This window comes from Suricata suricatta, chromosome 14 (assembly GCF_006229205.1).
Source record: "Suricata suricatta isolate VVHF042 chromosome 14, meerkat_22Aug2017_6uvM2_HiC, whole genome shotgun sequence".
In the NCBI taxonomy this organism is placed as follows: domain Eukaryota; kingdom Metazoa; phylum Chordata; class Mammalia; order Carnivora; family Herpestidae; genus Suricata; species Suricata suricatta.
Window position 1 is genome coordinate 65,940,666 of NC_043713.1, and position 14,273 is coordinate 65,954,938.

General features: G+C 55.6%; 1 protein-coding gene across 1 annotated transcript in view; it reads right to left on the bottom strand.

The window, feature by feature from the left end:
• Window positions 1-2,219: 2,219 nt before the first annotated feature.
• The window catches only part of MN1 (MN1 proto-oncogene, transcriptional regulator), a 46,564-nt gene continuing 34,510 nt past the window's right edge, over window positions 2,220-14,273 (bottom strand). Inside the window, exons 3-4 of the mRNA XM_029921602.1 lie at window positions 3,907-5,149; window positions 2,220-2,777 (exon numbers count right to left, since the gene is read on the bottom strand). Of these exons, the coding sequence (XP_029777462.1) occupies window positions 4,968-5,149 (182 nt within the window). The 3' untranslated portion in view covers window positions 2,220-2,777; window positions 3,907-4,967. The remainder of the gene's footprint in view (window positions 2,778-3,906; window positions 5,150-14,273) is intronic.

The following is a 14,273-nucleotide window of genomic DNA, read 5'->3' on the forward strand; positions in this document are numbered from 1 at the left end:
AGTGCTCACAGCAATGTTAGGTGCAATAGTCAAAACTGTGAACAACGCCAATCTAGCAACTGGTGACTGGATAAAAATGTGCTACATTCATAGAGCAGAATACTGTTTAAGCATTAAAAAGGTGCAAACCTGAGACTTTGAGGCTGAGGGAGAGAAGCCAGTCCCACAGGACTCGGTGTCCACGTAAGGCCAGCCCTGTTTGGGGGCCATGCTCGCCATCTCTGCTGTGACTCAGCTGTGATGCTCCCGGCAGGCTCCTCCCTGCCCACCCCTTGTCCACTAGGGAAATCCATGCTTCGCTCTCCTCCTGCAATCTTTTCTACTTCTGTATAAAAAGACCAAGTGTGATGAGTCACCCTTCTTTGCACTTCCCCTTAGTGCTCTCCTCCCAAATCTTCCTCCATCTCCCTTCTCTCTCTTTTTTAAAATGTTTATTTATTTATTTATTTATTTTGAGAGAGAGAGACAGAGAGAGCACAAGTGCAAGTGGGGGAGGGACAGATGGAGAGAGCGAGAATCCCAAGCAGGCTCTGGACCACCAGCTGTGAACCGTGACATCACGACCTGAGCCGAAATCAAGAGTCGGATGTTTAATGACTGAGCCCCCCAGGTGCCCCTCCGTCCCCCTTCTTGAGGTGGCCACTCTGGAATGGTCAGTGCTGGGTGGAGAAGGTATGCAGTGGGACCTCTGGCTAAGACAGTGTTTCTCTGTTTATACGGAAAGGTCAGTCTGCAATCCCTGGCCCCCCGGAGGCCAACATGCACTCCCATGTGGCAGCTGCCACCTCACATGTCCCCCCCCCCCCAGTGATGTGCCAGCCCATGGTTCTCTGCAACAGCAGAATGTATCCAGTCCCTCATTCATTTCACACCAACCTGAAGTCTCCCAAATGCCCATACCCAATGCTCATCATTCTGTCATAGCTCTTCCCTTCCTCGGGTACCGAACATGATCATATACCACTGTCACTTTGAGCAGGAGACCTTTAAAGGTTAGAGAGATTTTTAAGCTTCTCCACATTAAAGTGGATATACAGGCCTGTCCTTAAAACTCTATATTCTGACAAATGTGCCTTTGCATATATAAAGAAACTTTGAAAAGATGAAGGGAAGAAGCACAACAAAATTTCTGCCCAATTAGGCTCAATTTATATGCTGGGGTGCATTAGACGAACTCCTATTCACCCTTCAAAACCCCATCTGGACCTAACCTGCTGAAGGAAGCCCTCCCTGAGCCCCCTACCTGGGACTCATGAATCTCACAGAGACATTCATCCCTAATATCGCCATGGGCAACTGGGCATATTTAACTTTTAACTGTCAGTTTGCTGTCTCTCCACCCCCACCCCCTTTTGCAAACGAGTGTTTTGCAATGACCTTGAGTCTGAGGCTGCAGGTACTGGAATGAAGCTGCCCACAGCGTGGCCTGGAGCAGAGTTCATGCTCGTGGTAACCTTCAAGCCGGGTGGTGTTTGCTCCATTTCTGAGACTAGAAACTGGGGGCCAGGATTACACCACTTGCCCACAGCCCCGGGTGGTTAGCCCAAGATAGCCCGACCCCAACACGTGCTCAGCTGTGCCATGCTCTGAAGATGAGGCAAGGCTAGCAACTTAAGCACGCACACGGAGCCCTCCCACCTGCTGGGTCCACATGTGTCGTCTCCTGTAACTCCACAAATTCAACCCATTTCACAGATGAGGAAAAAGAGGAAGTGGGAGTCTCCAAATCTTCCTGGGATCTGGATTCATTGCTGGGACCCCAAAGAATAACCACAGTAAGGCCACTTGGGTGGGTCTCCTTGCTTTCTCCCTCCCGCACTCATCAGATACCAGGAGTTCTCAGTCCCAGTGACCACGGGGCAACGTCTGGGGATGTTTTTGATTGTGACGGGGACAGAGGGAAGAGGTTCGGCTGGAATCCACTGGGCAGTGGCCAGGGGTACTGCTAAAAATCCTACGTTGCACAGGACAACCCCACCATGAAGAATTATCCAGCCCAAGAATCAATAGTGCCCAGGCTCAGAAACTCGGAGATGACCCAACTCAGAATAGCATCAACACAGGCATGCCCACACGCACACAGGCACGCACGCGTGCACACGCCCCCGGCAGCGCCCTGACCTGCACGCCCATCCCCCCGCCAACTTGGAAGAGACCTACGGAAGAGGGAGGGGTCTGGAAGAGAGACAAGCAAAGCCCCGCCCACAAACATACCGCAGTCACCATTAACGTCATATTTATTGTTATTTAGCTGCTCAGGAAAACATATACAGGTATATACAATATGCATGAATACAGAAGACTGCACTTTACATATTTTTTTAAAAAAGAAAGAAAAAAATAACACTCAATTTCATGAGCTATTGTCACAGTCTTCCAACCAAGCATTTCAGAAATGAATTTCTTTTAAGAGTCAAAAAAGATTACAGGATTGCCTAGCACACAGTAGAGTTAAGATTTCCTAGTTTACATGTGCAATAACATTTTCGTTTTCTTTCCCCCCGAAAGGAAGTTTGCTATGCAGTGCCGATTACCAGTGTTTGGAGTCTCATGGGCTGGGTATGTTTTTAATTTGCTTTGATTCTTTCCATTAAACCAAATTTAATGAAATAACATCCTTTGGCTTAAGGCTATTTTTAAAGCTGTTCCATTCTGGGGTCGTGGGGAGCGAGGAAGTTGAAAACTTCAGGGGTTTCCGACCTTCCTAGGACCATGAGCTGCCGGCCAGGTGCTAATGAACTCCGCGCAGGGCAGGTCAAGAGGCTTGGCTCCCAGGCCTTAAGCAATTAAGGAGAAATTCCTGTTTAAAAAATACAGTTAAACAACGCAGCTTTCAAACTGTTGTATGTGGCGGGATGAGAGGGGCTGTGGAGGTCTGCTCCCACTAGGGATCTCCAGCAGTCCAGGGAAGGGGGGACTTTCGCTTTTCTTTTCCTCTGAGGGTGGAACCAGGTCACACCTTCTCTAGACTGATCAGCTCACACCCCCTGCAGGTCCCCCCCAACCCCCCACCCTCAACTGGGTGGGGGCTCTGATGAGACAGCCCGTGCAAGGAACTTCCAGACTCAAGACTGGAGCCAAAAGGCACCCCCCCCCACCCCTGCAGGGAAGAAGAGGGGGAGGGGAAAGAATGAGATGACACTCTTCTCCCTTGGCTGAAAAGTTCTTTGAAATAAACAATGTGGGTGTCGTATGGTGAGCCCCAAGCCTTTAGGTTATTTGCAAAAAAAAAAAAAAAGAAAGAAAAAAAACCAGGTCTGTGAACTCTGGGGACCTGGGGGCAGAGGGGAGGGGGCACAAGGCTCTGGAACAAAAATGGAAGATAGGGGAGATACTGATTTGGGGGAAGGGCTACCAGCCACTCTTGTCTGGCCCACCCTGGAATCCATGTGCTCCCGGTCTGCCCGCCCCCGGGTCACACAGCCTTTTGTAGGCATCCACAGCACCCAGAGGTGCCCGCCCCGCCAACTCTGGGCTTCCAATGACTGCTGTTCTGGGTCCTCGACTGGGTCCTGGAGCCCCGCTCTCTGATGCCACTCACCTGGCTGCCCCCCAACCCCTTCTCGGCTCTGAGAGATTATTTCTTGGTGAGGCGCATGGGATTGTAGTTTTGTAACACAGTGAGAGTAAATCAAAAGGTAGGGAGGGGTGTGTTCCGGGTTTATGTAAAAAGGCCCAGGAATCAAAGTCATTGGTTATATTCATTGTTTCCTTCCTATAACCCACAGGAGCCTGCATGCAACCCCCTGCAGAGAACGCACCCATGTTCCAAGAACGTGGAGGCGCTGGGCGGGCTAAGCCTGAGGGCTCCTTCATCGCCTGGCAAAATGGGAGGTTGGCCAGGTTGGGGGGGGGGAACAGAGGGGGAGGTGGGGACAGAAGGGGAGAGGTGAGGGAGACACCCACCTCCTTCCTCCCAGGACGCCTGGATGAGAACAGCTGTCGGCAGAGGTCAGGGGCTAAGAAATGATCCTCCCCTAACCTGGGCACCCACGACTCTGGCCGGGCTCAGCCAGGAGCCCCCAGAGACTGGCAAGCTGGAAGAGACCCATCCCCCACGCACACGAAGGCTGCTTAGCATAGCGTGAAAATAAAATTCAGAGCCCGGCCATTTGCACAGAGGCCCAGAAAAGGAGAGAAAACACCACTGTCGAACATTCCGACTCCTTCCCACTGAGCGGGCTGGACACGTCATCGCCTCTGTTGCAGAGAGGACAGCTTCCGGCAGAAGAGAGAACGGAGCTGAAGGCTGAGCGTGTGTTTGTAGGAACAAAAAAATCTCTCTCTCTCTATTTTCTTAGGGAACAGACAAAACAAAACCCCGGGTGGAATACCTAAGGGGGGCATTAATTGTTTGGCTCCTGTCTGACTGATGACAGTTGGGTGTCAATATATAATATCGTGATGACAATTTGACTTTCACCCGGCAATCTTCCAGAACTACTATTCTCCAGGATTTCCATTTTAATAAGCAGTGAACAAAGCAAAAAGAAAAAAAAAGGCGGTGGGGAGGAGGAAGAAGAATAAAGGAGAATAAAAAAGAAAGTAACTCTTGTCTTATTATGAAATAACAATACTTGGACATACAGCAGCATGAAAATAAAACAAGGAAAGAGGTCATCTAAAAAACGTATGCCAAGATTACAGAAAAACAGGAATTATCTAGCAGGAAAAAGGCTGAAGCAAAAGTTTGCTAACTGCAGAAGGGTTAACACTGGTAACATACTGTGGCAGACGAGTTTCTTTTTAAAAAAAATTTTTTGAGGCTTTTTTTTCCCCTTTAAATTAACGCTTTCCAGTCCATATGCCACTAAGCAGGTACCAACCTAGAAAAAAAAAATCATCCACTCAGCAATAGCGGCCCTTTCAAATTAACAGGAGGGTGGGCTGGGTGGAGGGGGTCTGGGGCAGGAGGAGAGAGAGGCGGGAGGAAAGGGCCTGGTGGGGGAGGGGCATTTCTTGTCAATTCAAGTTAGGGCAGCCACAAATGTCCCGAATCTGTTGGAAATGTCGGAGTGCAGAGACCGCCAGGTGGGCACGGAGGCTCGGGCCTTGGCATCGCCCACGTCGTCTGTGCAGTGGACAGACAGGCACTGCAAGTGGCTGCCCGGCTGGGTGGCGGAGGCCTTATTTGCAGGGAGGTCATGGGCTGCAGAGAAAAAAGGAAGAAATGTTAGGAGCTTGCTCCACTCTGCGGGAGGCCCTAAGGAGGGAGGGGCGCAGAGTGGGAGAGGCACGCAAGGTAAGAGAGGCACCACCAGGCCCTTTTCATGCCCCAAGACAGTCTGAGGGGATCTAGAGATGTCTGGTTCAAATCCCCCGGATGCTGCCTCTGATGTGGCTGGGAGACCTCAGCCAAGGGTAGGTCCCTGGCTCAGTGTCAGGTGTTTCCCCTCAGAAAATGGGAGACAGGGCATCTCTGACGGACTAGAGTTCCCAAAAGATTAGCTGGATATGGAATAAGTTGGGAACGCTTCCTAGAGGAGGGCTATCTAAACTGGGCATTGAAGCATATGTAGGAGTTCGCCAGCTACAGTTATTAAAGGGGAAGACTCTCAGGGTCCAGAACGCAGCTCATTCTCTTGTCATCCTCTGGACAGACTCTTGCTAAGGGCCTGCTACATGCTCGGGACTTGCTGAAACAGCGCCAAACTGCTCCAACCAGTGCCCTTAGCCCTCCCCCAGCTGCTTCATGAAGGGACGCCTGGTGATGGGGGTGATGGAGTCAGTTCCTCCCCTCCACCCTCAGTGAAAATCCCTTCAATGTCCTTCTCAGTCACACAGCACCAGAAACACCACAAATCATAGTGATGTCTGGGTGAGACAGACTTGAGGGGAAAGGAAGTATGACAACCACTCATAACTTAGTATGAATTACACTCAAAGAGAGCAAGAGCTGGGAGTTCTCAGGCAAGGAAGGAATGGAACAGTCACTTCGGGGGCTGCTAAGGTCCTGCTGCCAAGTGACCAATGGTTCCATTCTGAGACCTACTACGTGCCCATGACTACTCTCTTCGTCCCTCTTTTCTGGAGCCTGGCTCTCCGAGGGGAGGGCTCACCTGCCCGAGGTCACACAGCCAGGAAGGGGCAGAGCTGGGCTGGAAGACGGGCTGGTGGCACATTCCTGACTCCGAAGAAGTGAGAAGAGCTGGAATTGGGGGTGGGGGCCCAGCTCCGGCTGAGAGCGCACACCCAGATACTGAACTCCATGACCGGCCCGCCCTCCTCAGGGCCCTGTGCCAGGCAGGAGTAACCCCGCCCAGCCCGCCCTCCGGGATTAGGGGGGCGGCCTCCCCTGGGAGCCAAGCCATGGCCTGTGGAGCAAATCCTCCCAGAGAATGGGCCAGACTGTGACTAACTGGGCTCCCACCCTGGAGCCCCAGAGCCACCCGGCTTAGGACCAGCATCCTGGGAGGAGCCAGGGCTGGGGAGGACTCTCTGCTGGCTCCTGCCCTCATTCATCCAGCTCATAAGCCTTCACGGAGTCCCCACTACGTGCCCGGCGTGGAGTTAGCACCTCCGCATCGGCAGCTCCTCCAGGAGTGGACAGCGAGGCCAGGAGACAGTGTCAGAGCACAGTCTGGGTGGAGTCACAGCCCCAGCCACTGTCCTCCCCTCTCTGAGCCTCAGTTCCTCGTTGGTAAAGGCGGGGCAGTGTCACCTCCCTCGGGCCTTACAAAGGCCTGGCATACACAGTGACCCCCCAGACAGGGCTGTTGGGACTGTCATTAGTTTCTGGGGAGAGGTCAGGAGGTGAGGGGTCCTTGCAGCCATCGAGAGGCTCCCAAGCCTCGTCCCCGCCTTAGGACTAGCCACATGGGCGCATTCCTGCCCGTGATACCGGAGTCTTTGCTTCCATTTCACAGAAGGGGAAGCAGAGCCCGAGGTTTTGAAGCTGGTTAGTAGTGCTGTGGCTGATGCCACACGAAGGGCCTCCTGGGGACAGGGTACCCCCAGGAAGCTAGAGGCATCAGATTCAGCGCACAGTGGGCCCCGGATTCCAGCCCCTGCACCTCTGCTCTTGAGCCTTAGCTTGCCCCGAAACCCGCTCCCCACAAAAAGAATTGTGCTCCAAGCACTGTGAGATCTGGATTGGGGGAGGGGAGCATCTGAGAGAGAGAGAGAGAATTCTGCAAGGGTTTCCTCACTTCATTTAGCACACATCATCTCAAGGAGCCAACAGAGCAGTGTTTGTGCCCATTTTACAGGTAGGAAAACGAGGCCCCTTGCCAAAGACATTAAAGAAAGACGAGACCCAGGCCCAAGCCCTGACACCCAGCTCCCTTGCCCTGAGGTTGTGGGATGAAGGATGCACCACGAAGGAACATTTCCCAAGTCCTGTGCTCAGACACAGGAGGCCTGGGACCCTTCTGGAAGCTGGGTTTGCTGAGCGATGTTTCCAGACTGACCCAAATGGACAAATTGCCTAGAGACGCTTTGTTCCCAAGTTATAGAGACTCGTAAGCATGCCGTGTGCCCATAGCAGAGCCAACCATTCTTACGGGGGAGGGTTTACTGAGCGAGTGTCAGGCGCACAGCCCAGCCTGTCCGTGTGTGATCTCATCTCGTCCCCCCTGCAAGCCCAGCAGCTGGCTGCCTCTCCTCCCCACCTGGGGCCCAGAGAGGGCAAGGGGCTTGCCCAGTGTCACAGAGCACAGGCGTGGGATTCCTCAGCCTCTGCCTGGGACCAGCAAGGGAGTCTGGTATCCACAGGGAGCATTTTTAAGAGAGAATATTATTCTTCAGTTCCTGACAAACCCTGAAGCGTGACCAAACGCATCCTCCCTCAGGATTCATTCCAGCCAGGGGGGACCCAACACGCCCGAGGTCTGCCGCTCCCCCTGGGGCTGCCGAGTGGTGGCGTCCCGCGGAAGCCGCCTCAAGTTGGGGCCTGCCCCTGCTCGATAGAGGCCTGGCTGCCTGCTCCCCAGGGAGGAAGGCGTGCTGGCCCCCAGGCCAGGACCAGAGGTACAACCACCTCTCACAGAGCTCCCAGGGTCAGGAGAGACCCCGGAGTAACTCAGTGCACCATGGAAACCCATGCGGAGTGTCAAATTTTCCATTTGTTAGCTATCGGCCTCCCCCGTCAGACTGTGGCTATGGCCTCCCCCATCAGATTGTGGCTGCAGAGGGAGGAGGTTTGTCTGTTTGTCACAGCACCCCATCAGAGGTTGGAACCGGTAGGTTGTAAAGTGGCCCTCGTCCCTATTTGACAGATGGGAAGACTGAGGCCCCAGAGGACATGTGACTGCCCAGGGGTTGCCTGTGGCCAGGCCACCTGCTAAGACTAATCCTTTCAGTACAGGATCCCCAAGGGTGGGGCTGAGGTGAAATCCCAGCTCCCCCACACCTGGGCAGCTGACCCCATGTGCAGAGCCTCAGTTTCTCCATCTATAATTTGGGGATGGTGATCCCTGGCAGGCCCATCTCAGAGCAGCTCAGGAAGACCAATGTGCATGTGGTGGGCGGTGGGGGTCAGGGGGTGTCAGTCTTCGAGGTGGGGGGTAGGGGTGGTCATCAACTCAGAACATAGCACCTTGAATGTGCTCACCCAGTGCAGGCAGCACAGGGGACAAGGTGATGAGTGTTCGGTCCCAGGACCCAATGTCATGCCCACCAGCAAGAACGGGCTGCGGGCAGTTTGTAAGGACATTCAACTATTGGCCAGAACAGACCACCTGAGTCCCCAGGGCCAGGGCTGGAGCTGGGATGCCAGGCACCCTTCCCATGCAAGAATCCAGGCTGGTCTACCCAGCACCTCCCCAGCCCCCCTACCTTAACAACATAGCACTTGACTTGGTCATTTTTGCCACCAAGTAGGGACCACAGTACTGAGGCGGCAGCTGCCTCCGGCTCACCCGCTGTGAACGAGAGACCACAGCGGGTCCTGCCTTCTGCGCCTCTCAAGCCAGAACGGGGGTCAGTAACTTCCACGAAGGGAAGGAGAGGACCTAGAGCTGGTGCCCAAGAGGCAACCACACCAGTAACCATGTGACACGGTCCCCTACAGGGTCCACAGTGGCGGGGCCACCACCTGCAGAGCACAGGCCTTTTGCGAACATCCCTGGAGCTCCCAGAACCTCAGCCCTGGAAGAGCGGGGAGCAAGACTGGCCGTCATGGAGGCGGTTACAAGGACTAAATGAAAGGATCCGTGGAGAAGCCTTCCGAGCACGCCGCCTGGCACACAGCACACTCCCCGCCCGAGCGGGGGACCCGCAGGGCCGGCTGGGTTCAAGGGAGAAGGGGAAAGCTGTGCCTTTGTGTACCTGGGGACACCTCCTTGTTCATTTCACTTCCAGGGATGCCAACCCCGGAGGGGGCTGAGTGTTCTTTCTTTTTTAAAGCCGGCAAAACAAGCTTTGTCACCACCTTGCTCTGCACTCAGCATCCCCAGGACTGGGGTCCAATTTGGATGAGGCACGTGGCTCAGGGGTCGAGGCAGGTACTCCCTATCACTCTGTCCTTGAGCCTTTAGAAAGGGGACTTCTGCCTGGCCGCCTCCTGCCCCGCCCGCCCCGCCCACCATATGGAAGGTACAGGGTAGGGGGCTGTGGCGGTCAGGGTGGCCTCCAGCCAGCACCCAGATCAAGGGCTCCCTGGGTGCTAATCCAGGGTGTGGCCTGAGCAAGGTGTTAACCTGCACCTAAAATGTGAACCAAGTTCACAGGCTTCTGGGAGGATTAATGAAATAACGAGGGTAAAGACTTTAGCACATGAGCCTCCCCGAAAGGTTAGCTGCTCCTAGGATTGTTACACTCACTACTCTTCTATGGCCCAGGGCTTGGCATCAGAGCGGATACTGCCATGCGCCAGTAGGGGGTACTGGCCCCGGACAGTCTCCATGGGTGTGGGGGAGGGGGGCTCACCACGGGGTGGGGGGACCGGTGCGATCCCGGGCAGAGCAGGCAAATTAGAATTCGGTGCGTATTTTTAACTCAAAGCTTATGTAAGAAGCAGTGTGGGCCCCAGAACACAATAGCGAATGACTCTCTCGCCCGACTCACCCTCGCCGGATTCCGACAGAGGGAAATGTATTTTGGTTTTTCCTTTATTTGGACCTGGCAGGGGAGACACTGGCGTCTGACAGCTGCCACTCAGCTGGGGGGCTGGGCCACTGGGCCTGGAAGCAGAAGCAGGCCTGGGAGCCACAGGGTTGGGGCGAGTCCTGACGCCTGGGAGCCCCGTAGGCATATCTGTGACCCCCCAGCTCCTGTTCCCCACCTCCCAGAAAGGCTCGGCTAGCTCTATGCATTGAACATGGCCTTCCACTCTTGCCCAGGCCCCAGAGTCCAGGCACCAGGGAGGAAAGTGGCTGCAAAATCCAGCCACTTCTCTCCTGCCCCACTGTCCCCAACCCCAGTCCAGGCTCCAGAACGCCACTGTCTCCTACGTGCAGTAGCCTTGTGCTGGTGCCCAAGCCCATTTCCCCTCTGTGAGTCAGGTGACTTTTCTAAAGCATCAACCAGAGCAGGCCCCTTTCCTGCTTAAACCTTCCGTGGCTCCCCAGTGCCCCCAAGATAGAGTTCCCAGCTCTGAGGAACTAGGCCTGCTCCCCTCCTGGGCCTCCCGCCTCTGAGTCTCAACAAAGCCCTGATCCTTCCCACCTCCACAACCCTGCTCCTGCCAAGAACACCCTCCCCTCCTCACCCCTGCTGACTCCCACCATGTACCTGGCTGTCAGCCTTTTGGCACTGTCTCCCTGATGCCCCTCCCCGGAGGTGTGTGACCCCTCTCCCTGCTCACAGATGGCACCTCTGTGCCCAGCCCCCCTCACATCGAGGACAGCGCCAGTGCCCCCCCCCCCCAGTGCTGATCCGTCTCACCCTGGCAGAGGGGGGTCCTGAGTTCAGGGCCCCCCTGAAACAAGCTGCCAAAGATGGAAAACGTCATGGGGGGTGGGGGTGGGGGACTTCGGAGTCAGATGACCAAGGCTGCATCCTGGTCCCTGGCACTGCTCCAGCAGGCTGGCCTTGGGCAAATCACTGTCCCTCTCTGAGCCTCAGCTTCCTTGCCTGTGAAATGGGACACAGACAGCAGCCCACTCCTTGCCAAGTCACACCAGGCTCTCCAGTGCCTGGCACATGCCAGGTGCCGAGTCACAGCCACGTGCTGTCACAAAAGCCACGGAAGAGAGTCTTGCCCAGTGGTAGCCAATGTCACGAGGATCTCTAAGGCAGTCCTAAGGCCTGATCCAAGAACCCACCCCCAGGGACGTGGGGGACCCCTACCACTCCACTGGAACCCATCTGCAGAGCCCCACACCCCCAAAATGGACCCCTCCTCAGCCACCCATACACACAGCATCCCCGGGCCGCTTCCCCTCCTCCGGGGAGGTACACAGGGTCCAGGAGACTCACCCACTTTGGGCTCAGAGCAGGAACAGTGAATCTAAACAGGATGCTGGGCTGTCCTAAGTGAGTCCACAGAGCCACCAGCCAAGCCCAAAAATGGCAGCCCTGCCCCCAAACCAACCCTCCCCCTTGGGGGAGCCCCAGCTCCATGTGCCCCAAAGCCTGGATCCATATCCCATCTGGATCTCACCAGCTCCATGACCTTGGGCAAGCTTGACTTGCAGAGCCTCAGTTTCCCCATCTGTAGAAGGGGATAACAGTCCCTCCAGTGTCCGGGTCCTCTCAGAGGAGCCTGGCCTAGGGGCCCTGAGGGCAGACACACCCACGAGGGTCCCAGATGTCTCTCTGGTCCCTGGCACACAGTAGGCACCTGATAAGGATTTGTTAAATATTCTACGCTTGCTGTGCAACCTTGGGCAAGTCTCTCTCCCCTTCTGGGCCTATTTGGGCCTCTCTAAAATGAATTATTGTATTTAGATATACAACCTCCTTGACTCTTTTTATTCCTTTGGGGAAATCAGATTTTACACCTAATGTAGGCAGAAAACATCCCCCCAAGTGAGAGACACTAAGATACCTTAGCCTGAGCCAGCCCTGGGAAAGCGCACCCACAAGTGCAGCCTGAGTAAGACTCTATCCGGGCATCTCACAGAGGCCAAGGGACCAGCCCCTCCCCAGCCCAGCCCTCTGCCTGCACCCCTACCCTTTCTTTCTCTGCCCTCCCTTCAAGGACAACTTCTAGCAATGGTGTCACTGTGACAAATGAGGAAAGGAAGGGTGATCACGTCCCATGTCCCCTTGGCCTACATCTCATTGGATGACCCCAACACCTGGAGAGAGAGGGCCCAACCCTCCAGCCCCTTCCACAGAGGAGGAAACTGAGGTTCAGAGAGGGGACATTGCTGACCTGCAGTCACACAGCTAGCCAGCAGCTGAGCTGGGGTGACTCCCAGGTCTGTCTGATGCCAAATGTAATTCATCAAAGTCACATGAAAAAGTAAAATGTCCCAGCCAAGGTGGCAGATACAACCTCCCCCCTCCCCGTTCTCTTTCCATCTCCCTCTCTCAACACCCACGCCCTATTCTTTCTCCGACTCCCTTGTTCTCAATCTCTCTCTGAGTCTCTGGGTGCCATCTCTCCCTCCCTCCCCCCTTCCCTGTCTTTCCCTGAAATCAACACTCACGTTTTGGGGAAGGGCCCTACGGCTCACAGATGGGGTGAGGGCAGCCCGGTGACAGAGCAGCCAAGGAAGGACAGCAGCTGAGGCCCTGTCCCACGCTTTCTCTCCACAACGCTGCCTGTGTTTGTTTCCACAGCAACCCCATCTGAGGGGAGCGACACATATCCTGCACGGGGGCTCCCCCCACCCCCCACCGATCAGGAGGGACCTGTGAGGCCCCATGAGGGCAGAGAAGGGGGCTCACGCCCGCCCGCCGGGGCAGCAGAGTCTGGTGCGAGGCTCAGCCAGGCCCCCAAAAGCCTCTGGAAATTAATTGGAGCTGACTTGGCTGAGGGCAGCTGTCACTTAGATTGAGAACTGGCTGAGGGCTCCACTGAGGCGAAGCAGCAAGGGCATCGTGGGGACCAGGCTGCTGAGCGCTGCGGGGGGGGGGGGGGGGCGGAGCAGGGGCTGAATGCCGGGGACCGTTCCCATCCCTGGAGGAGGAGACGGGGTGGCACAGGAGGGCCAGACTTCACAGGGTGCACAGGGCAGGCCCCTCACCCCAGCCCGAGCTGCAATTGGGCCCCTTCTCCTGGAGCCTCCAGCCACACAGCCAGTGACCTGTGACAGAAGCAGCCAGTGCACCCCCCAGGCCACTCCTGCCTGTGTGCTGCAGAGATGTGACAGGCTGGGGGCGGGGGGTGGTGGTTAAGGCCTATCCCTTCCTCTGACAGTGCCCACAGTGGTGCAGCAAGGGGCCCAGAGCAGGAAGACCACTCGCTGCCCAGAGAGTCCAAAGCGCCAGGTTTCAGCCTCAGCCTCGGGGACGTGAGCTCCCCTAGCCTGTTTCCTCATCCATGAAATGGGGACAGAGGCAGTGTTATTCTGAGAGCCCCCCGGAAGGGCCAGCGCCAACGCAAGCAGAGCACTTAGCACCCTGCCGGGCACTGAGGACGACCGGATGGCCGGCCGGACGGATGTTGCTATCAGAGTCTCCAGTCCGATTATCATATTTGAAACCCTCTCCTCCCCCATCTCTGGCATAGTGCTTCCCACCATCTATTTCCTCTCGCCTTCTCACTTATGACTCGTCCCCACTGGCATCAGACCCAGTGCTGGGTGGCCCTGGACAGGATGCTGCCCCTCTCTGAGCTCCTGCATGCTCACCCGTGCGCTGGGAGCGACCCAGCGCGGCCCCAGAGCAGACACCTCCCGAGCCCCCAACACCCTGCCTGGCATGCGGTGGGCCATCCAACAATTATTTTCCGAAATAAAACAAATATACACACACATTTCTGTTGAGGTCAAACCTCGTTGCTTTCAGCCCATGGAAGGAGAGACTAGATTTAGTAACAACTCGGAATTCTAAAAAGTAAGTTTTCAAAGTGCTGATGCTTTGGGTGGAGGCTCTCTTGGGGACACCTGCCCCATACACCCATCCACGGGTTTGCGGAAGCTTTGGGATCCCCCCACCTGGGGCCGCAGGTGGGCTGTGCACCCCATGGTGCTTCTGTGTCCCCGAGGAAGGGCTCTGCACAGGGCTTAATGGTGGGAGAGTCACACACTTTGCAGATGGAGACTTGGGTTCAAATCCCATCCCTGTCACCGCCAGGCTGCCGGACCCTGCATCAGCTCCTCAGACACCCTAAGCCTCCGTTTCCTCACCTGAAAAAGTGTGTTCATTCATTCCTGCCTCGCAGAGAGGGGCAATGGGCTGGTATCAGGTTCCTGGTACCCAGAGGACCCTCGATATCCTGT